This window comes from Balaenoptera ricei, chromosome 5 (genome assembly GCF_028023285.1).
Source record: "Balaenoptera ricei isolate mBalRic1 chromosome 5, mBalRic1.hap2, whole genome shotgun sequence".
Lineage (NCBI taxonomy): Eukaryota > Metazoa > Chordata > Mammalia > Artiodactyla > Balaenopteridae > Balaenoptera > Balaenoptera ricei.
Genome location: NC_082643.1, coordinates 106,762,562 through 106,788,410, shown reverse-complemented (window position 1 = coordinate 106,788,410; position 25,849 = coordinate 106,762,562). Strand labels below are relative to the sequence as shown.

Below are 25,849 nucleotides of genomic sequence, written 5' to 3'. Positions count from 1 at the left end.
TTTCTAAAGAGAATCAATATGCCCAGAAGCCCTAGTATAATGAAATTCAGCGGGGCCTCAGCTCATGAAGGAATCCATCAATTAGACCAGAATGCTAAGAACAGTGAAAGTGAAAATAGTTCCAGTGAATCTTGATATTGAAACACAGATTAGGGCATTTTGGGGGGAAAAAAGCATTTTATCTTTATCTATATTTTTTGTATCCCGTACAATTAGGAAGCTCATGGAAAATGAATAGAGGTTGTTTCATAGTATATGCTCTTTCCACATTACACACTAGCATGCTGACCCCCACTACCCTTACTCCAAATTTATTTCAAGAAGAATCATTGCGTATCTGCCATTTTCCAGGAATTGTGCAGGCTGCTGGGGGTATACTCATCCTCTAGGATGTAGTCTGCACCTCAGTTGTTTGCCCAGGCTCAGATGCTAGCTCTGCCATTTGGTAAGGCCTCTGCTTGGTGCCTTCGTCATACTAGCTCTGTGGTGGGTATTATTGCCCTCATTTACAGATGGGGAGACTTAGAGAGAGATTAAGTATCGTGCCCAGGGTCACAGAGGTAGCAAGTTATAAAGCTGGTGCACTTTGTCATCATGGCCCTTTATGAAAAAACAGGCATGATTCTTTGAAAGTAATTTGGAAAAGCTGTTTAGGATGCTTTTTGCACTGATCCTGGCTTATTTTATTTGTAAAATCTATTTACTGCAGTTATAAAAACATCCCATTCATTCCAATTCTTTCCTATCACTTTTGCAGAATTGGTATCTCTCTCTCATTCATTCATTCATGCATTCTTTATGCATCCACTCTCCCCAAATACACACACACACACAGTGGTGTGCTGGCGATGGCCCCTCCTGGCTGGCCAGAGCTGCTTGTGAACATTGTCTACCAACTCCTCAGTGACATTATGATTTATAATAAGAAATGTATATTTGATCTCCATCCACTGTTCCTGGCACATAGCTCCTAAAACCCTTGAAATTTCCTAACTGTTAAGATAAAGATGGCCGTGTTATGTTAATGAGATGATTTGGGGGAAGCCCCCAGGTAACCTGAAGGTGGGGGCTGGTTGCCAGGGGAACCAACCATGTGATTAGAGGGTTGGAACTTTCAGTCCCACACCAGAGATCTGGGGAGGAGAGAGGGGCTGGAGATTCAGTTCTATCACCAAGGGCCAATGATTTAATCATTCATGCCTATAAAATAAGCCTGTTAAAAAACACAATTCAACTGAGTAAAGTTAAAGATCCAATTGGCTTTATTCAAGGATTCATGAATCAGGCAGCATCCCATCTAGCAAGTAGAAATGAGCTCCAAGGAGCTATACAAAGTAGAAGACTTTTACAGACAGAGGGGGCAAGGACAAGGAAAAAGTGGATTGCCTCATCTTTTTGGGGAGGGATGAAGGGGTCTATCAGGGGGATTACCTCACTACTGCTGATCAGGAAATTCCAGACTGACTGGTTAAGACTACATTACTGGGAGAGGCTGAGACTGCAGTCAGGCTAAGTATGTAGTCTTGGTTTGCTGACATGGGGCTTAGCACAAGTGACTCCATTTGGGGCCTGTTGTTTCTTTATAACAAGGCTTTATAAAAAAAAGATGGGTTCACAGAGCTTCCAGGTTGGTGAACCAGAACTCATCCATGTGCCTGGAGGATTGTGCACACCAAGCTCCATGGGGACAGAAGTTCCTACACTGGGGACCCTTCTGAACCCAGCCCTATGTACCTCTTCATCTGTATCCTTTACAATACCCTTTATAATAAACTGGTAAACATAAGTAAAAGTTTCTCTGAGTTCTGTGAGCCCCTCTGGCAAATTAATCAAACATAAGGAGGGGGTCATAGGAACTTCCAATTTAGAGCCAATTGGTCAGAAGCACAGGTAACAACATAGATTTGCAATTGGCATCTGAAGTGGGAGTAGTATTGTGGGACTAAGCCCTTAACATGTGGGATCTGATGCTATGTTAAGGGTTAAGGGACATGGTACTGCTTTCAAGTTCAGTAAGGAGGCACCAAAAAAGAAAAAAAAAAAAAATGTGAGCAGCTTGAGGGAAGGGACTTTATTTCATTTTTCCTCTGACACCACAATAGGTTCTTGCCCAATGCCAGGCACCTAGAAGTTTCTGGATCAATGCTGGCATAAGTTAGGGGACTGGGAATCTAGTCCAAGCTCACCCTTATCCATCAAGCTGCGTGATTACTGCGGGGTCGCTTTCTCTCTGGAGGTCTGTTTCCTCAAGTAATTATTCAAGGCTTATTTTAGATGACTTCTTGAGAATAACTAGTATTCTAATTAAAACACCCGGATTCACACCAAACCTGTTTATAGCATAATGTGTATCACAAACAGACATCATTTAAAATACAAAAATTAGTGGCCAGATGGAGCAGATTGAGAAGGTTCTTAAATGTTGAAGAATTTTGTTTGAAAAAAAAATCATGAATTTTGCATTTGATTCCCTTTACCTGCAAGAAAATGCTGAATGTTCCCTGAGGAAATATGTTGGAACCGGTTTGCATTCAGTGAGAATCACATTAAGGTGATCCACATTTAATCTGTTCCTTGTCAGCATCTGCTCTGTTCAGCCACAGTTTCTCATCTGTTTGGGCCATTTCACATGCCTTTCTCTCTGGGCCCTGGAGTCTGATAGGTCTTGTTTAAAATCCCAGCCCCACCACTTACCTGCTATAGGATCTTGGGGAAATTTCTCTCTAAGCCTCTCGATGTCCTCCTCTGTAAGTGGGGAAAATGATAAACATGGATCATGGGGAGTTGTGAGGATTCAGTGTGGTGATATCTGTCAAGGGCTCAGGGCAGTAGCTGACACATAGTAGGTGTGGTCCAGGATTGCTGTCCTTGTAACTCTTGGATTATCAAGTTCTGCCCCTACTGGTCCTCCTACCTGGAGCACTGGCTCCCCAGGGAAGATGCCCCACAAAACCCTCCTCACCTCCATTTCCCCAGACTCCCTCCTTCCTGGTCCTGATTTTCTTGTGGAGGCTGCAGGTCCATCCGTCTTGTCCTGCAAGCTCCTGAGAGCACAAACTTTGCATTTGTGGAAATCTAGAGCATTTAACCCACTGTCTAGCATGTCCAGGGAGCTGAGCACCTGCTTAATTGACCAAGCTGGACTTGACATTCAGATGAGAGACACTTGAAAAAGGGAAACGATTTCTGGCCCAGGAACTCCTCCTGATGAAGTGTTGGTGGAATGGAAGCTCCTATTCCCCAAATACCCAGAGGAGAATAGAGTTGAAGGGAGAACCCACTGAACGTGCCCATCAGTGCCAGGAGCACTTGCCATCAAGCACCTACTCATTTATTCCAACCCTAGGCGCCTAACACTGCTTGTGCGACCAAGACAAGCACACTCGGTGTGCAAAGAGCTTGTGTGGCTGCTGCGTGAAGTGGAAGGGTTTGCCTTTCCACAGATGAGATAAGACAGGTGGGCGGGGCTAGACATTACAGTGTCCTGGAAGTCTTGCTAAGGAGCTTGGTTTTATCCTAAAAGCAGAGAAAGACAGGAAGTGGAAGCAAGGGAGTGATGTGACCAGCTTTCTAGTAATTCTGGCTGCTGTTTAGAGAGTGGATTGGGGTGGGGCCAGCCTGGCAGCAGGGAGCCTGCTTAGGAAGCCGTTTCAGTGATTCAGATAAGAGATGGTGGTGGTCTGGGCTGGGGGAGAGGAGGAGAGGGAACAGAGAATACCAGTTCTGTACATTCCAAGTGTCTTTAATCTGTGAAGTAGGTCAGTTCAGCACTGCTTTGATTTACAGATCAGAGCAAGAGAAAGGGCAGTGACACAGTGGTCCCTGAGTATGACTTTCTCATCTCATCTATACATCCCCCTAAAAAAGGCTGCATGACCTTTGGTGTTAAGTGAATGGTGTCAAGGACAGTCACGTCTGTGTTGGGCCCTCTTGTCAGAGTGCATTCTCTCATTGAGGAGCTCTTGTCTTCACAAAGGTCTGGAACTAAGTAGGGCATGAACTAGTGTCCCCATTTTTGCCCTCATTTTCTTATACCCAAGGGCTTCCCCTCTCCCCATCATGTGGTTGTCTCCCTGCCTGGGATCTCCGCCATTATCTGCTCAGACATTTGCTTCCCCCAACGGACTAGGAGGCGGAGCTGCAGGCTAGTCCTCTCCAACTGCCCTGGGCATGTAAATGCCTACTGTTGTTTTATAGAATCATCGATTCTAGGATTGGAAGGGAACTTAGGGTCTGCTTGTTAAGTGTTCCTCCAAGTGCAGTAGTCCCCTCTGATATCCACACATCTGCAGTACACTGAGCACACTCTTCCCCCAAGAGGCAGTCCTGGCATCTCAGGTCGATCACCTTCGTGACTCCTTTCTCTGACTCTCCACAGCCACTGATATTTCTGTGAAGCCAGCATTTCATTCTGTCTGACCTTACAGTTTACCTGTCTGCTTTACTCACTCAACTGTGAGGCCTTTGAGGACTAAGGTGCATGTGTTTTATTCATCTCAACACTCCCCATAGCCTTGTACACAGTGTCTGGCATAGAGTAGGTACTTGATAACAAGTAAATGACTGAATGAATGGACAGAAGAGTAAATGAATGAGTGAGTGAGTGGTTAGCTCTCAGTGTTAGAAAGTTCTTCTTTACCCTCAGCTGAAACATGCTTCCTGCTAACCACCACTTTCTGAGCTGAAGTTCACGCCACACAGGATCACACTTTCCTCTTCCCCATCGTGGCTTCTCACCTGGTGGAACCACAGCAACCTGCTTATGTTCTTCAGACATACCAACCTGTTCCTGCTAAGCTTTCTCCCACTTTAAGTATTTTATACATCTGCCCCTTCTGCCTAGGACCCTTGACTCTCATTTCTTTAATGGTCTTCTTGTCATTTGCGTCTTAGCTCAAATAACACCTCCTCAAAAAGACCATTTCTAACCACTCAATCTAGAGTATCTCCCTTTGCCCCTTCACCTCTTTATCTCTCTGTGCTGAATTTGGGGTGATTTCCTCAGATTCATCTTTCAGTTCACTAAATCTCTCTTCATCTGTGTCTGTCTAACCTGCTGATTGAGGTCTTGTATCAGTTACTCTACTTTTCATTCATAGAATGTACATGTGAATATTGTAAGCATTCTTATTTTAAAATCCTTTTTAGAATCTCTGTGTAATGCCCCAATAGAGATTTCTCCAATTTATTGTATCTGATCATCTCTCAGGAGTTGTGTATCTTTGTAATTGTTGTAATTTTTAAGATGTAACTTTATCAGGAATTATCATCTATGAGTGACCCACATGGGTTACAGAGGTGACCTATCATGCTTATGAATCCTGGAAGAGTTGTTAATTTCTATTTATTTATTTATTTATTTATTTATTTATTTATTTATTTTTGGCTGCGTTGAGTCTCTAGTTGCAGTGAGCAGGGCTACTCTTTGTTGTGGTGCATGGGCTTCTCACTGCAGTGGCTTCTCTTGTTGTGGAGCACGGACTCTAGGTGCGTGAGCTTCAGTAGTTGTGGCACGCAGGCTCAGTAGTTGTGGCACACGGGCTTTGTTGCTCTGTGGCATGTGGGATCTTCCCGGACCAGGGCTCGAACCCATGTCCCTGCATTGGCAGGCGGATTCTTAACCACTGAGCCACCAAGGAAGCCCTACATTGATTTCTTGATGAATGCAAGGTCAGTGCAAGAATTTGGGCACCAACCCTGTGCATGATGTAGGCAAGAGATGATGATTTCTTGTGTTTGGTCTCCCTCACCTGATTCCAGCGACATTAACTTTACATGTCTGCTTTGTCCTCAGACTGGAGCATCACCCATTTCAGTGATACCCAGATGCCAGGTTCTTAATGCATGTACTTAATGTATAAAAACCACCCAGCTAAATGCATGAGCATGGGACTCAGTGAAAACACAGATTTCTGAGCTTCATTTCCTGGGTACTGATTACATAAGTCTGGGCTTGAGCCTGGGAATCTGAATTCTTATACAGCTCTCCATATGATTCTGAGGTACAGTGAAGTTTGGGTACCAGTGGTCCTATAAGCTTTAAGGATTGTAGTTGGATTTATTTTTGTCTTGTTTATTTCCTTTAAATAAAAGGATTGAAAGCAGCTTACAAGATATATGTAGATACATTTTGAAAAGCAGACTTAAAAACCACCTACACAAATAAACAACCTAAGCAAGTGAGATCTGACTTTACCCCAAGACTGGAGACACACAGGGTGATGCTGTGCTTGGCGTCCTCACCAGAATCCTCTTCCTGGATGTGGCTGTGAGTGATGTGTGAGCCATTATTATCCATCTCTGGAGACCCTCAACATTAAAAGCCCAGCTCAGTGAAATCAATTATGGAAGTAACAGTAGAACTGCAAAGGGATGCTGCTCTTTGATAGGGTTTTAATGTTTCTGGGGTCCCCTTCCGCAAACTGTCAGATTGCTCAAGTACACTTATTGGTCTGGCAACACCCAAGAAGACTCCTCCTGGCAAACTGATCTGCCTTGCTGAGTCCTCCCAGCCCATGTTCACTCAGAAGCCAAGACACCTCTTGGCTTCTGCCCAAGCTGTTTCCTCTGCCCAGAGGACTCCTGTACATCTCCAAGGCGCTACTCAAATATCACGTTCTCCAGGCAGTCCTCCTCCTCCACCTTCTTCATGTCCTTCCTTCCTTTTGTCCTTCATTAATTAAGCCCTTATCATGTCCCAGCACTACACCGGAGCCCCCCAACTTCCCTCCATCCCAGCATCTGCCACACTGCACACCTTCCCAGCCTCATCTCCTGTGATGCTTCCCCTCACTTCTCTGGTCTGTCCACGCTGGCTTCCTGTGCTCCCTTCCTCTCTCTGCAGGACCTTTGCACAGGCTGTGTCAGTCTTCTGCCTGGAATGCTCCTCTCCCCTCACATTCCTGCTGTCCCCCACCTAAATTGTTCCTTCCTGGCACCCTGCAGTTGTCTTACTCTGCCCTCCCACATCTGGGACATAACATTTCTTTTGTGATTCCTAGGTTGCCCTCTGTCTCCTTGACCACAAGAGAGCAAGCACTGCAACCTCAATGCCTAGCACCAAGCCTGACATACAGCAGGTGCCTGATAACTTTGTTAAATGGGTGAAAGAAGACAGCCCTGAGAACCTCAATCTCTCTCTTCCTTTGGATCAGTCGTTCTTAAACTTCTTTTGGCCATTGGCCCCTTTGAGAGTCTCATGAAACCTAGAATAGAAACCCTCTCTGTACAGATATACATGAATACTTCTTCACATAAAACTCCCATATTGTTTCAAGGTTCAAAAACACCCCAGATAAAGTGCTTGCTTAGGCAGCACATTTACTAAAATCGGAACAATACAGAGTAGATTAGCATGGCCCCTGCGCAGAGATGACATGCAAATTAGTGAAGTGTTCCATATTTCTGTTTGGGATTAGCAGAAGCAAACTATTATATATAGGATGGATAAACAACAAGGCCCTACTGTTTAGCACAGGAAACTATATTCAGTATCCTGTGATAAACCATAATGAAAAAGAATATATATGTATAACTGAATCACTTTGCTGTACGGCAGAAATTAACACAACATTGTAAAGCAACTATACTTCAATAAACGATTTTAAAAATTCCAGATAGAGAGGGCATTGTTTATTAATTCCAAGCTAAGGTTCTTTTCTAGAGAGAGCAGCTTATGAATTGTATACACATATCATGATTTAAATCCAATACAAATTGAGATGAATGTGAGACTCCCAGCATCTTAAAAGCTTATGTGTTCAGATGGCTTCATGTAGATACCATGCTGGTTGGTACGTTCCCTTTAAGAACTCATCTCCCTGGGGTTTTTGTTGTTGTTGTTGTTGCAGGAAAGAAGACAGCACAGAGGCAAGCACACCAAACTGGAAAATATTTACATCCCTCCCAACTGACTAGCGGAGCCGAGGTGGCCCCATGATTTGCGATCCCTTCCAGGGAGCTGAGCTACAAGCCAAACGACCATCTTCCTATTTCAAGTCACGCTTGACAACGTCTCTACTCTGTATAATACCAACCAGGGAACCAAAGAGATGGCTGGTTGTCAGAAGCCCGTATGTATTGGCACAGAGTGGCGGAAGGAGCCCGGGGCTGGAGTCCCAAGGTCCTGGCTGGCTCAGCCACTCCTAAGCTTTGTTCCTGCACAGATTACTAACCTTCTTAGAATTTCCACTTCTTCATCGGTTTGAGGGGCCTAAAGCCTACTTGACGGTTTTGTTCCGACAACCTAATGAGCTAATGGCTGTGAAAGTGCCCTGAACACTAAGATGCTTCCCATGTGTCAGGGATCATTGTTGTTGGTAAAGTGTGATTCCATATTCTCTCACTCATGTACTGACGTCTGCTCAGGAGGGCTGTCTGCCGTAAGTACTCATTATAGTTCTACGTAGCTGCCACCCAAGATGGGTGATGTGAGGCCTGGCAGCATGATGGTTTAAGAGACATCTGAGCAGTCATCTTGCTATTCTAGAGCTCCTGCAGGGCTAGCCTGTGCAAAACATTGTATGTGTGTGAGCACTTTCCTTGGGAGAGGGGCCATGGATTTCACTAGATTCTCAAATGAGACTGGGACCCCCGAGGGTCAAGCACTGCTAGTCTAGGGGGAAAGGACTCTTATTAAGGAACCTGGAGACGCAGCTCTGCCTCTAACTGGCCAGTGACTTTGAGGCCGTCCCTTGGCCCCTCTGGGCCTCAGTTCCTCATCTGTGAAATGGGTGTGACCGCGTGCCCTCCAGCATCCCTCCCTGCTTGGACCTCTGATGAGTCTGCAGCCCCTCCGTGCGTTGTGTCCTCCCTCAGAGGAGGCTTGTCCCGCTGCAGCAAACATCATCTGAGTTCTTTCTGTGGGGCAGCCTCTGGTCAGCTGGGAAGGTCCCGAACCCAGCCTCCTTGCTTCCAGAATAAGCGGAGATTTCTTCTTTTCTAAACATAAGTCACTTCGGGCCACTGTGTCTGTGAATTTCCACCCCCCACAAATAACCAAAGCACCCCAAAGTGCCCGAAGTACTGCAGCCCTGTTTCCGCTCGTCTGGCCCAGCAGTTAAAGAGCATTGTGGCCCAGTGGCTGTGCTCAGACCGAGGGGGTTTGCTCCCTCTTAAAGACTTCCCTGCAAACTGAAGGGCTGTGAGGCCACCTCATTCAGCAACCAAGGGGCTAATGGGGACAGCTGAATCCTTAGCACCCCGAGAAAGGCCGAATGAAAAGCAGCCTGTGCATGGTGCAACCTGATTAGCAGAGTTCTTTCTTGAGGCAGAGGTTGATGGCAGGAAGGCAGCTGGTGGGGTCTGGGACCTCAGAAGAACCAGGGCTGGGCTCACACAGGTCCCACGACCCATAGGACAGACCTCAGAGAGTTCCTAGTCTACAGTCCTCAGGCCAGATCTGGCTCACAAACATGTCTTGTTTAGCTTATGTTTTTGTTTTGTTTTTTAATTGAGGTTAAAACATGTGTAGCATAAAATTTACCATCTTAACCATTTTTAAATGCCCAGTTCACTGGCATTAAACGCATTCACATCGTTGTGCAACCATCACCACCGTCCATCTCCAGAACTTTTCCATCTCCCCAGATTGAAACTCTGTCCCCATTAAACACTAATCCCCTATTTTCCCCTTCCCCAGCTCCTAGCCACCTCCCTTCTACTTTCTGTCTCTATGAGTTTGTTGGCCCTAGGGACCTCATATAAGTGGAATCACACAAAATTTTTTCTTCTGGGACTGACTTATTTCACTCAGTATAATGTCCTCAGGTTTCATCCATGTTGTAGCATGTGTCAGAATTTCCTTCCTTTTCAAGGCTAAGTAATGCTCCATTGTGTGGGTAGATCACATTTTGCTTATCCATCTACTTGTCGATGGACAATTGGGTTGCTTCCCTCTCTTGGCTATTGTGAATAATGCCATGAACATGGGGGTACAAATACCTATGTTGTATTTGTTAATGTTGGAATTAGCAAATAACATTTAAAAGCCAAGAGATTTCTCATTAAAATCTGGATTTCTGGCTTCTTTTGGAAAAACAGTCAATCTGGCAACTCCAGGCTTCTAGCTTCCTGGCCACACTCAGAGCTGAATGAGGCCAGCCACTCCCTCCCCTGCCGACAGGCACACAGCCTGGGGGGCCTCAGGCCCCCACTCCCTCCTGGTGTCCTCCTCGCTCCCCACCTCCCCTGCCTGGTCTGCCAGCACCCTCTGGTTATGGGTAGACACAGAGACCAGAGAGGCACAGTGAGCTGTGCCCAAGGTCCCATGGGCGGGATTGTGATGTGACTGCTGTCATCCAGGAAGGCTTGGACTGGGGTCTGGTTGCAGCTCTGCCACTTGCCTGCCCCTGTGACCTCGACCTTTCTGAGCCTAAGATTCCCCTTTCGGAGGGAAATGGGAGAGACGGAACCTTCTCCGACATCCTTACGGAATCGTTGAGACAGAAAGAAGGGGATGCGTGGTGACTGGAATGTGGGGTTGGGATATGAGGGGCTTATTAACAGCGCAGACGGGGCAGGCAGCTTAGGGTTTGGGGGTCTGTTTCTTCATCTGCAAAATGGGAAAAGGGACCATGCCTCCCCCACGGGCTTATTCTGAGGATTAACTGAGACAGGGAAGCTTAGAGCCCCAGCAGAGGGCTTGGCACACAGCAGGTGCTTCACACAGGTTACTTTGGAACAGGTGAGGGCTGCGTTCAAGGGCTCCAAATCCCCGTGGCAGCAGAGCAACACCCAGCAAGAGATGTGATGTCCTGGTGTCACCGGTGTCACTGCAGAGTCCTTCAGCCTGATTTCAGAGCCTACCCTCTGCCTTTTACCTGCAGGGGGTCCTGGCAGGTCAGCCGCCTCTCCGAGCTGCAGACCCCCAGCTGTCAGACGGGGCGATGTCCTGGTCCTCACCAGCACAAGGTGGGTGAGAAACGTAAGGTGCCTGGCACAGAGTCGATGCTCAATAGAGTTTAGTTTCCCTCCTTCCCTTCCCAAGCAGAAGTCTCTCTCTGAGGTGAAAATGATGGCATGTTTTCCAAAAAAAAAAAAAGAGGAAAAAGTGTAGTTTCTAGCCTCCCATTGGAGCACTCCCAGGTTCATGTGTTCTTGGGGTTGAGGTGTGTCGCTCACTGGGGTTCCTTCCTTCATCCAACCAGCATTAAGTGCCAGGCACCGCTACAGACCTGGAGTTACAGCAGAGAACAAACAGACCAAATTCCTGTTCCTGTGGGCAGGTTTTATATCAGTCAATGGATTAGTCGGCCGATCATCGCTCATGAAGTGCTTCTTCTGAGCTGGCTTTACCAGAGTCCCTGGCTTCACCCTCAAGGCTCATCTCTGTTGCTGCATGTGCTTTGCCCCAGAAGGCATGCTTGTCCTGAGCCCCTACTGTCACCCACCACTGGGTCTTTCTACTCACCGTGCTGTTTCTGTTACCTCGGTCCATCTCAGAGTCCCTGCCAGGGGCCTCTGAGTCACTTCAGGGCCAGTGAGACTCTCCTGAGGGGAGCCGTCCATCCCACTGTACCTGGGAAACCTAAGAGGCCAGGTGTGGCCCTGGCAGAGCCCCACCTCTTTACCTTCAGGCTTTGGATGGATGAAACGGGAAGGTGGATGGAAAAAGCCCTTGGTCAACTCTTAAGTTCTGCATAAATATATAGGATTTGACCTTCACATGCTGGAGAGATGAGAGACTACCTGGTGAAGGAGAGAGATTAGGGTTTAAAATAGAATCACTGGTCTGGAGTCTGGGTTCTACAACCTCTTAGCTCCGAGATGATGGGAAATTCACTTCCCCTCCTCAGTTTACTCACTTGGCAAATGGAGCAATAAAATACCTGCCTTAGCACCTGCTGGGAGCGTTAATAGATACACTGCATGGGAAAACACTTTGCAGACTTCAGTGTGGTGCATACACTTTCATGTCATTGATTCACATCATTAATTAAATGCACACCCATTATGTACCTACTGTGTGCTATTATGAAGAAGGTGGTCTGTCTTATGACAATTTGGAAGAGGTATCCAGGCTAAGGAAGAAGAGAATTGCTTGTCAGATGGTTGTACTGCACATTCATAGATCGTGATTAGCAACAGCCAGCGAGTTGGCATGGCAACATTACCCCATGCACTGCTAGGCAGTGTTCTTAAAATAGGTTCACTAGAGGTGTGGCAGAAGCGAAGACACACAGAGTCCACGTGGTCTGATGGCTCTGCCTTTCCCAGGCAGGCCAGTAGTGCAGTAATTAAAATAACAGATCTGGAAGCATCCATTGTTAGAGCTAGAGACTTTAGTAGTAGCACCTTGCCTTTTCCCATTTGATAGGTGAGGAAACTGAAGCCCAGAGAGGTTAAGTGAACACCCATAGTCACACAGCCTCTTGATGGCAGATGGAGCCGAATCTGGTTCTGATATCTCATACAGGGTTCTCCAGCTGTGCCACGATGCCCGTTCTTCTGATTTGGAATTTTAGATCTGGGTCTGATGCAATTAATTTTCTAATGATTACAATCCACATGTCATCACTTACCAACATTTATTCTATCAAAGAATTTTCCCCACGTTTCTCCCTGGGGAAGCCCTGAATCCCAAGATATCACGAAAACTCACTTACTTCTTAGCTAGGCTGAGATGACTGTAGTTTAAATCCACCCCTCCACAGCCTTCCTTCCCTACCTTAGTTTCCCAGTGTGAAAATGAAGCAGCAAAGCTGATCAAAAGTTTATGAATCACTCTGTGATGAGATTACTGTATGAGCTTACTTATCCATCATTGCAGAGGACGGGGAGCCCAAATCCTTTAAAAGATGAGTTTCTTTCCTTCTATTTGTGTTACTCAGCAATTTGTTGAGTAAACTTCGCAAACTTGAATGTGGCTTTTTACATTCAGGCTGGTAAGCTTTTTTAAAAGAGATTCACAGCTCTTGTTTAATTCTAGGGTGAAATTCCAGGTCTGGAATGAGAAACTTCTTGAGAACTCAGTCCACATCGGAGAATAGGGTGCTAGACATTTCTGACATATTTTAGACATTTAGCCTCTTTTTCTTTATTCAGACAGTGCCTTGCAGTTGGAGGGGCTCTGGGCTGGGAGTCAGGGGACAGGTGTGGCATGAACCCTGCCACGCCCCCTCTCTAGGCTACCAGTAGAAGGTTGCCCTCTGTAGTGATGATTCTTCACCCTGGTTGCATGTTGGGCTCACCTGGAGAGCAGTTAGAAGTCCGATGCCCAGCTCCCTCTCCAGGCCACCTAAGTCAGGTTGTCTTGCGTGGGTCCCAGGCAGGGATCTTTAAAGAGTCCCCCAGTGATTCTAATGGGCAGCCAGGGGGAGAACCACAACACTGTAGCCTCACAATCACTTTTCATTCTCCCATCCCCTGTGTTAATTAAATTCCCAGATGCCATTGTGTGTTTCTTTTGTGTCAGACTCATTTATTTTTGTTCCTTGCTAGGAAAGAAATGTATCCTCAGAGTTGACAAGAGGATAGTTCTCATCTTTGGAATATTTTGGACCATGAGTCAGCGTGGTAACTTCACCTTTTAAGCAGCTAGTGGACCTATGAAAATGAAATGCGTAGCATGCTGTAGCATTCAGCTCCACCATAAGCAGAACTGGATGCCAAGTGCTTGGTGGCTGATCATGGCATGGTTACACGGAAGTTCAGATTATACAGTTGAGTGATGCAATAGGCACACAAAGCAGATTTCTTGGGTACAGTTGCTTGAATCCTGAAATCTTCCAGAAATAGATATTCTAAGTCCAGTGTGATATATAAATTGACCAGTTGTGTAAGCAAATAGAAACAGATTTCTATTCGGCATTTGCACCAGCGGCCAGCTGGGTTCCTACCTGGCTCTGAAATAAATTTTTGGGAAATTCTCTGGTACTTTAATGGGCAGAGAAGAAGAAACCCCTGGGGTTTGTGGATGTATTTAGTCCTCTTTCCTGTTTTATGAGAATTTCTAGAAAAAGATAGTATATGCCTTGGATCTAAAACTGCTTTTAAAAAGTCAATAGGCTTAGGATGGAAGGATTGGGCTTGCTTTATCCCGTTTCCCTAAATCCTACTCTGGTTTCAGCAAGCACAGCTCCCATCCAATCTGACGTCTGCATCCTTGGCATAAATGTATTACATAGAGTCATGGGAAGACTAATGGGGGAATTGATACCATCAAAATAAGGTTTGCTTTAATAACAATTTTTTTTTGTCTTTGAAAAATATCATCAGGCTATGCCCAAAGGTAGACTGATGATACCTTTATATGGTGGTAGAATAGGGAAGAGAAAGACGAATGTGCTGAAAACTCGGTATCAACTCTATCAATATTTTCTTTTTAACGTAAAGTGATATAACACATTGTTTGCAAATATGACATTGAAAGTGATGGGGACAATAAATATCGATGCAGCAATGTTATAACTATTAACTATTAGACTTTGCATCGGGACAAGGACAAGTTCTGCCTTTCACAGAATGGGTTATGGGCCAGATACATGGGGTTCGAACTATGACCCTGCCACCAACTGGTTGTGCAAGCTTGAACGGAATACTTACCTCTCGCAGTCTCAATGTCCTCCAGGGAAACATCAGGGAAGGTGTGAGCCTTAATGAGAGAGCACAGGTTTTTTTTTTTTTAAAGCACTCAGCACATATTAGTGCTCTGTGAACATTGAGAACCTTCCCTCAACATTTTGGAAATGGTCCAGACACATTTCAGTGCCATGGTGGGACATGCACCACCAACCTCAGCTGGGTGACTAAGATGATCTCCCAACGTTCAGATTTGCACAACCAACTTCTGCTGGTGAAGCAGGAAAGGGACTTGGGTGTCACTGGCAAAGGTGACGAACATGGCTTGTGAGTTCATTTTGGCAGAAGCTCCTCGGTCTCCTCACTCTTCCAGGTTGAATCCTGGGCAGATATCACATGAAAGCTGTGAAGCACAGACATCAGTTTGGAAACTGTGTACTTTCCTCCTGGATCCCAAATGCACAACAACTAGACACCTTGCAATTGCATGAATCTAAAAGGACTCCTATATTATGCACCTCTATTAATCAACACAGGGTCAGAATTTTGGCAGTCCATGCTCTGCCTCTCCCCTCGGTTAGAAGCATTGGTTCACATGGAAGTGGTCTGGCAACATAGGTGGACCCCGCTTCCTTTTGGATGTTCTGCAGTGGGACCCTCCCTTGGGTCCTGAAGCAGTGGCTGTCCCCAAACTCCTGCCTGCAGTGAAATGAACAGAGCAATCAGTCATCGGAGATGCCCATCAGATTCCTGACCAGTTGTGAATCGGACTCAATACTCCTTTCTGTGTTTTCAAGATTTGTAATGATTGCTCAATCTTGTGTAAAATAGGCTGGCATTTTCTCTTGTTACCAAGATGTATTTTTCTATGTTAGTTAAATGTATAATTTGTGTAATTTTGTACATTAAAATGTATCCTTTTTCACAGTTAAAGTTTTTTTTTCTTTTTTGAATGTTTAACTTATTGATGGTTCCTTACATAGTGTTGTAGACCCTAACACAATACAAAAAGGCAACGAATCCAAGACTCTTGATTTTTGGTGGGGAATAAACGATCTTCCCAGAAGTCAAGTCCACTTCTCACAAGTAATCAGGTGATGTCCTGTATGATCCATTATATGCCTGTATTGGTTTACCATTTTTGCTGTAACAAATTTCCATGAACCTAGGGGCTTAAAACAACACATATTTATTATCTTACAGTTATGGAGAAGAGAGGTCCGAAATGGGTCTCACTGGGCTATAAATCAAGGTATTGGCAGGGCTGTGTTCTTACTGGAGACTCTAGGGAAGAATTGGCTTCCTTGCCTTTTCCAAATTCTGTAAGCTTCCTGCATTCTTGGGCTCGTGCTCCCTTCCTCCGTCTTCAAAGCCAACAGCATTGCATCTTCAAATCTTGCTCTGGCTCTGGCACCTGCTTCTGTTGTCACATCTCCTTCTCTGACTCTGACCCTCCTGTCTCCTTCCCTCTTTCACTTATTAAGGACTCTTGTGATTACATTAGGCCAACCTGGATAAACCAGGATAATCGCCCCATCTCAGGATCCTGAGCTTTATCACATCTGCAAGTTACCTTTTGCAATGTAAGGTAACATATATACAGGTTCTGGGATTAGGAGGTAAACATCTTTGGGAAGAAGGCATCATTATTCTGCCTACCACAATCCCCTACAAACTGATTTGGAGGCAGCAGAGGAAAACAAACATTTTAGAATCAAACAGGCCTGCATTTGAACTGGATCTCTGCCACTTTCTGGCCATATAACTTTAGGGAGGTTGCTTTACTTCTCTGAACCTTTTTCCTTATTTCCACAATGAGTGCAATAATCCATTACTTGCCTCACAGATTTGCTGAGTATTATGCACCTAACAATAAACTACAATTCCCTTCTTCTCATTTTTATAACTTATGAGGTTTTAAAAAAAATCTTTTTTGTGTGTGTGTTTGCCAAAAAAGTCCTGATGGAGAATATGCATCAGAGCTGAGTGGTGTCTCCTGTCCTCTCCCTGCCCACTCTGTTCGCTGCCCTCACCCTGAAGCCTTCCTGGTCTGACAGGATGAGCTGGAGGCTTGTCCTTCACCAGATGTCATGGTTTAATACACTTATGAGCATTCCTTCCCTGGAGGACTGAGAGCCATCAGAGGACAGGATGGGGAAGGTGACAGCCAACCTCTGGACCAAGTGCAGTTTGCTCAGGTTTCCTGGGCTTTCCTCTATTGGCCTCTGCCAGACGCTGCTCCCCTTGGTCTCCCTGCAGGCTGGTGGGTGCATTTCCTAACTTATACCCTGACTTTGTTTCCTGCCTCCCTTCTTCTGTTACACTGGGGTTACTGGTCTTGAGATGAGGAGATGTTGTAGAAAGAACTCAGACAAACCTGAGGTGGAATCCCAGCATGGTCACTTCCTGGAGGTTAACTTGAGCAGTAGGTTTAAGCTTTGTCATCCTCAGCATTCCAGCCTGGAAACGGAGGGGGCAACATCTGCCAAGGGGGCTGCTGAAAGCAGGATGTAACGTGTGGAAATAAACAGAGTGTTCATAGACCCTGACACATGGTAGGAGCTCAGTAAAAGTCAGATCCCCCTCCTCTAGAAGACAGGAGAGATGAGGAGGAAAATAAAGTCAGATGAGGAGGAAAATAAAGTCAGGAGGAAAATAAAGTCAGTGACACAGTGGGTGCCCAAGATGTGTGTTGGATGAATGTGGAATGATTAGTTGCCCAAGGTTGCATGGAGGACAGGATTCAAACTCAAAAATCTAGTCTCTTCTAACTATGCCAGGTTCATGCCTTCTTCCCCCCTTTCCCAGTGGGAGCTCTTCAGCCAGGCTTCTTGGGGGAGGGAAAATGATACTGGTTAAGATGCAGACTCTGGGACCAGACTACTGTGTTTCAATCCAAAGTGGCATCATTTACCAGCTGTGACCCTAGACAAGTTACGTATCTCCTTGAGACTCAGTTTTCTCATTTGTAAAAGGTGGCTAAAACGGTACATATCTCAAAGGTCGCTGTGAGCCTTAAAAGAGTAACTGCATGTACAAAGTCTACAATGGTCCTTGGCATGTAGTAAACTCTGTAAGTGGGAGTTATTCTTATACTTTCTTGCTTCTACACAAAGACAACCCTTTCTCTCCTCCCTCTGTGTTACTCCCTCCTAATCTTGGCAACTGCCTAGCCCTTTCTCCCAATGAAAAGGGTTTTCTTGGAAAGTAGTGAGGTCTCCATTACCAGCGGTATTTAAGCAAAGCTGGAGAGACAGTCTCCTCAAGATGTGAGAGCAGATTCAGGCATCCAAGTATGAGGATTGACCTCAAAATTTCATCTAACTCAGATTCTTGGTTTCTCTGATGTTTCTATGAGTTTGGTCACCACAAAGAGTTTTGGAGCTTTAGAAGAAGTTTCTATGTGGTCTTCAACAGGAAATTTCCTTGCCTGGAATGTGCTGGGAACAGTATTTCACAGGACAGATAGAAGGTTTCATTAAAAACACACTTGCACTGCACCCCAGAGTCTTGCAGAGTCTGGGACTCCTGGAACCAGTGAGGCCGAGTACTGAAGGGACAGTTCCCAGCACTGGAAGCTGGCAGGGTGAGAGGTGGGGTGCAGCACAAGGCACTGAAGTTCCCAGCTGGGTCCCCACCCAGCCTGTTGCCACATGTCTGAACTTGCTTGAGGAGCGGGTCGGCAGCTGGTGATTCCACCCATCCAGAAAGAGCAGCTGGGACCACCATGTCCCTGGAGACTCTTAGGACTCTCTGCCTGATAATGATCAGGGAAAAATGAGCGAGGGTATCTAGGGAAGGCACATGGCACCTGGCTTTGAAGAGGGGTAGAGGGGAGCCCCAGCAGAGTGACCCCGAGGCCCCTCGCCCTTCACCCTGGCCCTAGTCAGAGGAATCCTGGGACTCCCAGGCTGCAAGCTCCTAGCTCAGCAAGGGTACGCCGCATCAGTGGTCATGGGAAGTGACCCTGAAATGGGGAATATTTGTCTGGGTGACTGACAGGAGTGTGTGCATGTGTGTGAGATGATCTATCTCTTTGTGTGTCTTTTTCTGGGGCGTTTCTATTTAAGCTCCCAACTACCCATATTTCTGGTGTGGATTTGTGTGTAGGCATCCTGTCGGGGTTTATGCGTGTGGAGTCATCTTGTGAGTTTGCCTTTGGCGTGAAAATCTCTTTGTTGTGTGGATGTTGCTGGCATGAGCCTCGTGTACATGTGTGAGTCATTGGTTCACATGCAAGAGTGTTTTTCTGTTGTCTGTCAGTGTGAATGTGGACCCAGCACATCCCTCTTGACTTGCTGTTTCATCCTTCCTGGTGTCCAGCACTGGCCGGTACACTATGTGTGTGTTTGTCTCTTTCCTCCTTAGAATGTCAGCTCCCAGAGGGCAGAACTCGGTCTATTTTGTTCACAGTACTGTTCCCAGTGCCAACAACGTGCTAGGCACCAGCAGGGCACTCAATATAATAGTGCTGAGTGAATGAATGCAGTGTCCAGTGTGTGAGAGTCTCTCTCTGGTTGTGCAATCAATCTCAGTGTGATGCTGTCTATGCGCTGGGTTGGGTGACTGAGAATTTCTGGGGTGTGTGTGTGTGTGTGTGTGTGTGTGTGTGTGTGTGTGTGTCATTGACTAGGAATATGTACAAGCATGTATGTGTGTGCAAAATTGTCTCTGATGTGCGTGAACGAGCCTACGTATGTCTAGGGAGCGTGTAGTGTGATCGACTCTTGTGTGTGCCAGCATGTTTGTGCATTTCTCACGTGTTTGTATGGCATAATTGTCTGGTGTGCTAGTACCAACCTGCGTGTGCCTCGGGAGCGTGTGTGTGTGCGTGCTCGCGGTTAGCACCCCTCGCTCTCCTCGCGCCCCGCGCTCAGCCTGTGGGCGGGGAGCGGGGGGCGCGGCGAGGGCACTGCAGTTCTGCTGCCCGCCCTCGGCGCTGCGGCGAGGGCTCGTCACGGTCCCTCCCCGCCCTCGCTGCAGTCCCCGCCTCCCGGTCCTTTGTAGCCTGCCGCTGCGCTCACCGACAGCCGCCCGGAGCCCCCGCCCCCGCCCCGCCCCGCCCCGCCTCGCGCCCCGCCCCGCCCCTCCTCGGGCCGCAGTCTCTCCTGGGCAGACTCGGCCCTTACGGAGCGCTGAGCTCGGCGCACAGCGGTGGCTAGGGCCGCGGGCGGGCGGGGGCGCGGGCGGGCGGCCGGCCTTGGACCGGTATGGCGGACCGGCGGCGCGCGTGGAACACGGAGGACGACCTGCCCGTGTACCTGGCGCGGCCGGGCAGCGCGGCGCAGACCCCGCGCCAGAAGTACGGCGGCATGTTCGCCGCGGTGGAGGGCGCCTACGAGAATAAGACCATCGACTTCGACGCGTACAGCGTGGGCCGCCGCGGCTCCGCGCGCACACCGCGCAGTGCGGGCCGGCTTGACGCGGTCGGCCTGCCGGGGCCCGGAGGCAGCGAGGACACGGCCAGCGACGTGAGCGATCCCTCGGGCTCGGCAGTCAGTTCGCCGGGCGAGCGCGACGAGCGACCGCCTGCGCTGCGCATCCGCTGCCCCGCGCCCCGCGCCCTGCCACTCGGCCGGGACAATGGCCAGGTACCCTCGGGGCGCGCGTGGGCCGGACGGAGGGGACGGGACCCTCGGGTCGCTGGGCGTGGGGCAGTGCCCGGGCGGGAGTGCTGGGGCCACTGTGGCCAGGCTTGGGAGAGCTACGGAACGCCCCTCCCCCACCCCATCATTCAGGAGGTTCGGAGAGGTTATGCGACTCGGTCAGCGTTGGCCAGCATAGTCCGTGAGACTCCAAAGGGTCTTTCGAGATCCAGCCCTCCCGCTCCTCCACTGCAGAAAGGGAGAGCGAGGTTCTGAGAGGGGAAGTAAGTTGGCTAAAGCCGCCACATGGTCCCTTAAAGCGCAGAGGGACCTCTGGGGTTAATTTCATCCAATGATCCTCCTTTTCTGCTTTATGAAAAGACAGGGAGCTCTGTCCCGCATTCATCCCTTCATTTATTCACTCACTCATGAGGAATTATAGAGCACCTACTATGTGTTCTATAGTAGGGCCTTTCCTGAATGCTCCCTCTGTATTTTCTGGGGGAAGGATTTGGTTAAAGATTTAGATCGTGGGGCAGATAGAACTGGAAACCGCTAGCCGCAATCACCGACATCTTCAGAGGATGTCCTGAGTCCCACAGCACAACGCCTGTGTGCTCACTTCACAGAGCAAGTTGGAGGCAGAGAGGGGGGTTGAACCGGGGTCAGTAGCTTCCTAGACTTGGAGGTTCCCCCCCACGAAAGTGGGGAAACATCAGGGAGAGGGAACGCCAGGTCGTGGGCCCTATGGCTCATCTCCCTTTAGCTGGGGTCGCCAGAGCATTGGGGGAAAATGGGTAGACGACCCAGCTTTGGGATATATGGGTGAGGTGCTTGGAAAACGGAAGTTGGAGCACTCGAGGGCCGACGAGCTGTAGCCTTACCCCAGAACTCCATGTCTGAGCACTGCTCAGGTCCCAGGCCCCTGATAGGTGCTGGGTTCCCTGTTTAGCACTCCGGCCCCACCCTAGGCCAGGGTGGGTGACAAATTCATTGTGAAAATTAAATCAGTTAATGCCACTACGTAGTGAGCATACAATAAATGTTCGTTGTTTATTATGAGTTTGATCATTATCATCATTTTTATTAACCCTTCTCCCCTTAAATGCTCTGAGAGGCATACAGTGAGCCGGGAGGAGGCAGAGCTTGATCTGGACAGAAATCTGGGAGGGCTTCCTGGAGGAGGGGCGGGCGTGCTGGGCCGGCCTGTGGCTGCTACGACCCAATAGTGGGTCTCCTCCTGCCCCCACCCCCACGCCCCGGGTATTCTGTCTCGGTAGCTCGGGAACTCTCCGTGGTCCTGAATCCGGAGCCTCGCGAGAGGAAGGTCTACAGCGAGGGGGTGTGGGGGGGGGGCAAGGAATGGAGATATCGAGAGGGTCCCGTCTCCTTGTCCCTATCCCTTCTATATCTTGCCCTGCCCACCTCCTTCCCTAGTGTCCGACCTCGCTTGGGATCCAGGCTTCACAGCCCGAGCGGGAGGCTTCGGGGCCGCGGACCAAGAAGCCGGGGCCAATACCGGAGAATACTAGTTGCCAGTCAAGGCTCTGCGTCCTCTTGAGCCTCAGCTTCTTCATCTGTGAAATGGAGGTGGCATCTCCCAGCCTCCCTCAAGGCGTGGTGGAGTATCAGGGAGGCGAGAGAGCTTTGTGCACGGCCGGGAGCTGTGGAAGAGCGTCCCTGATGGAGCTGCAGTCAGTGTCACCAAAGCCAGCATCGCCCCTGGGCTCTGTCTGGGACGGCTCCGCAGCCGCGCCTCGGCCCTTGGGGACGCTGATCCCTTCACTTCTCCCACTCCTCTTTCCTCTCCCCCCTCTAGCCTTCTCTTTCTCCATGGCTTCTCGGGTACTGGACAAAAGGCAGCGCCTCCGGCGCGCCAAGGGCTCCAGGAGCACGCGAGGTTCGGGACTGTGGAGCCTAGGTGCTCGCGGTCTCCCTGGGGGGGAGAGTTTTACTTTCTGCGGACCGAGCAGCCACGGGGTTCGGGTTCGTGGGCCGGCGGGCCTCGCTCCTCCTGAGCTTTGCAGAGGGTGCCGGGGCCCTTCCCCCCCGTCCGTAAAGCTCTTTCCCGGGGAGGGAGGAGGGGTTTCTGCGGCGCAGGCGCAGCGTCTGCAGAGGCCCAAGGCTGTGCAACTGCGGCGCTTTTGTACCCGGGAAGTCCACTTGGGAGCGGTGGTCTGTTTGGCCAATAGCAGACGCGGGCCCCTCCCCCGATACGCAGGAGGTCTCCTCTCCAATCCTGGAGCTTCCCTGCCCAGACTGAAGCCTGGGAGGGGCCCTGGTTCGTGGAACCTAGCCCTTAGCAACGCTGAGGAAGGGGATGTAGAGTCAGAGAGAGGGAGACCTGCAATTTCCGGTCAGCAACAAGAATTTAGGACCCAACTCAGAGCCGAGAATGAGCTCTAGACAAGTTGTGCAGGAAACTGGCTTCCAGATACTGCTCTGCTGCAGCTAACATGCTTTGTATCTAAGATTTCATTCTATCTCTGTAAGCCTCAATTTCGCACCTGTGAAATGGGGAACTTATGGCCTAATGTTCCTGGAATACTAAGCCGTTTCTATTTTATGAACATACAACCCTATCTCCACTTTAAGGCCCAGGCATCTCTGGCCTTCTGTCCTGGACTGGAGGACTGGCCTCCAGGTGGCAGTGGAGGTAAAGGCTTCAGGCCCTAACCTGAGTGGTGGGAGCTTTACCAGGCCTGGCACCCCTCCCTCTGGGTGGCAACTGGAAGTAAAGAAGGTGGGGTCTTTTTACCGAGCCTGTGGGTTTGGGTTTTATAGGCAGAAAGTAGAAGGTTGGCATTTTAATCTGCCTGGATTTGGGAGGCACCTGTCTAGTCCTATGGGGGCTTGCTAGGGCTCCCCCCCCTTCCCTCTTCTGTCAAGAAGTTAATCAAGCTAGCCCAGGACTCCTGCCCACCTCTCCCCAAAGCAACATCTGGATTATGGGTGCTGGGGCTGGTGTCCACTCTCCACTGGGAACCAGGACATCCTTTTCTCCCTCCTGACCGCTAGCCTGTCTGGGGGCTCTGGGCTCCTTAGTGCCAATGGTCTGGCTCTGCAATCATCAGTTACTGCCTGGTAGACAAGGCTCTGGGGATAAGCCGGTGGCCCCAATGGCAGGGGGCCCTGTGATGAGAGAGGGGCTGCAGGCGGTAGAGCAGGTCAGCCACTAATTAGGGCTTTGTCTCTGGGGTCCCTGCTGCAGGGAGGGAGGGAGGCTGGTTCAATGATGGGGGTGGGAGGAGTGGCAGAGAAAGGCTTTATGGAGAAGCCCTAGGAGGTGAGTCTGGGAGAATAGATAGGCTTCTGTCTGAGGTAAGATATTCAGAGAGAGGACACAGTTTGAATAAAGGCTTGGACTTGGGCTTGGAGATGTGCTTGGTCTATTCAGGGAGTGGCGCAGCAGAGGGACTAACGCAGGCTGTGGAACGAGAGGCCTGGGCTGGATCCTGGAGGTCCTCGAGCGCACCAGCAGCCGGGGCGGGTTCTGGACACCCGGCCCACACTCCCTCCCCCACGCAGATGTTCGGGGAGGCCTGCAGATGCAGTGCTGCACACCTGTGGCGCTGCCCACGGCCTCTGCCTGCGCACCCGAAGTTCATCTCTGGCTTTTAAAGGAGCCCTGAAAACCAGACCTACCCAATCCGAGAGCGAGGCCGGGGCCCAGCAGAGGGCGTGTGCGCAGGGCGGGGGTCGGCGGGGCTGGGCGGTTGGGGAGGGGGCGGGGGGCGGAGTGGGGGGGATATGCGGGGAAGCGCTTCCTGGTTCTAGCTGAGAGGGGCGAATCGGGCTCGGCTCCGCGCCGCCGGGAGGAGCTGTCTGCCTGCAGCCCCCTCCTCCCGCCCTCGCCTCTCCCTCCTCCTCCCGCCCTCCTCGCGGAGCGGGGCGGTGCTGGCAGCCGGAGCGGCAGCGGCGGCGGGCGGGCCGAGCAGCCGGGGCAGCCGGGCGCGTGGGCAGCCGCGGGCGCCGAGCCTCCGTCCCTGTCTTCACTGAGCTCGGGTCTTTGTCACCGCGCCCGCGGGGAGCGGGACCGAGAGAGAGCCGGACAGAGCGAAAGCCAGCCCCACAGGTCCACCGGCCGGGCGGAGGGCGCCAGAGGGGGGCCATGTCTTACCAGGGCAAGAAGAGCATTCCGCATATCACGGTAAGCTGGGCCCCCGCCCTGGCCCCGCCGCTCTTGGCGAGGTGGTGGTGGTCGCCGCCGGGGTCGGGATCCGCTGGGGAACCTAAGGGGCGGCCCCCGAGGGGCTTCCTGCGTCGCGGCGGGTGGGGCGGGGCCGGTCTCGGCCTTGCAGCCTCCTCCCCCCAGCTTCTGGGGACAATGGGGGGGAGGGCAGCCCGGCGTGGCGGGGCGGGGCGGGAGCCTCGGGTCCCTCTCCCCGCGGGCTTGCAGCGGATGGCGTGGACCCAGAGGATGCGGAGCTGAACAAAAGAGGGAGGGGCGCGGTGTCCGAACCCCCTCCCTCTGGCCCTGGAGCTGAGCCTCCAGCGGGCGGCCTTTGCACCGTCTAGCTGTTGCACCTCGCGGCAGCGTTTCTTCCCCGCCAGAGTAAGGAAAATGATCGACCACCGCCCCTCCCCCCCCCCCCCGCCCCCTCACTCCCCGCCCAAACCGATGAAGTGGAAGTCTGGACCTAGAGACAGCGCCATGATGGAGGAGCCCCTCCCATTCCTCACTGCAGCTAAAAATAACCTGATGGGGCGGCCCTGGCGTCTGTGTCCCGGGAAGGGTTAACACCGGGGGGTGGGAATGGTGGCGGTGGCTGAGCTGTCCTCGGTGTCCCTGGGTGTGGCCGGAAACAAAGGATCCCTGGTCTTTATGCTTTGTCACAGGGTGGGGAGCTGAGGACACAGCGGGTCCAGAGACCTGGCCTCCACCCCATTCCCTGCCTGGCACCAGAGTTGAACCAAACCATTCCTGAGGGATGTGGACCACAGGTGCTGGTGAAACCCATGGGCCTTGGGTGGCTGATATCTGAGCAGCCAGGTGCTGGAAGGCATGATGGAATCCTCCAGGGCAGTGCTTGAGGTTTGAGGGCAGGAGACCTAGCATCCGCCTTTATCCAGAATCCAGGCTCAGGGATGGTCCCAGAACACCTTGGAGAGGGCAGCCTTGGGTAGGGGGGAAGAAGCTGACATTTCCCACTTGCCTGCCCAGTGTATTGTGGATCTTGTTTTCTTGAATCTTCTCAATAAATCTTTCGAAGGAGGCATTGTCCACATAAAGTTCTCAGAGGCTGGAGCACTGGTTGGGGGCGCAATTGAGAGGAAGGTTGGGAAAGAACTGGGACCCCTCGCCTGCCCAGAACAGCCCTGCATTCTGCCCAACTCTGGATTGAGTCTCTCTTAGAAAACTCCTCTTCCGCCCAGCTTCAGTTCTTGTCAGCAGACCTTTGCTGAGTTACCATCCAGAGATGTGCCCCCTGAGGGTGGGGACCACCTCTTGCCCATCCCTAATCCTTGCCCTCTGAGACACAGCGGTATAAGTGACCAATCCCTTAACACTGTAGTCGGCTAAGAATCAATGGAAGGGATGTGGTTGCCCTGGGCTAGGCAGTGTGGGAGGAACGAACTGGATATTTGCATGAGCCGGTCCGGGCTTTCCGACTCTCCAACCCTGACCCCAGGGGAACTGAGGCAGGAGATGGAGGTAGAGGAGATGTAGTGACTGATGAGTCAGGAACCCGGAGTACCTTTGTGGCTATTGCCCATGGCAGGTCTGTGCCCCATTCAGGATC

General features: G+C 50.1%; 1 protein-coding gene and 1 non-coding gene across 2 annotated transcripts in view; both read left to right on the top strand.

The window, feature by feature from the left end:
- The first annotated feature begins 7,299 nt into the window (after positions 1-7,299).
- LOC132366837 (U6 spliceosomal RNA) lies at positions 7,300-7,406 on the top strand. The gene has a single exon (XR_009503559.1). It is a non-coding gene; the product is annotated as a U6 spliceosomal RNA (small nuclear RNA).
- Positions 7,407-19,730: 12,324 nt separating this feature from the next.
- The window catches only part of CRMP1 (collapsin response mediator protein 1), a 65,742-nt gene continuing 59,623 nt past the window's right edge, over positions 19,731-25,849 (top strand). Inside the window, exon 1 of the mRNA XM_059923354.1 lies at positions 19,731-20,111. Within this exon, the coding sequence (XP_059779337.1) occupies positions 19,731-20,111 (381 nt within the window). The remainder of the gene's footprint in view (positions 20,112-25,849) is intronic.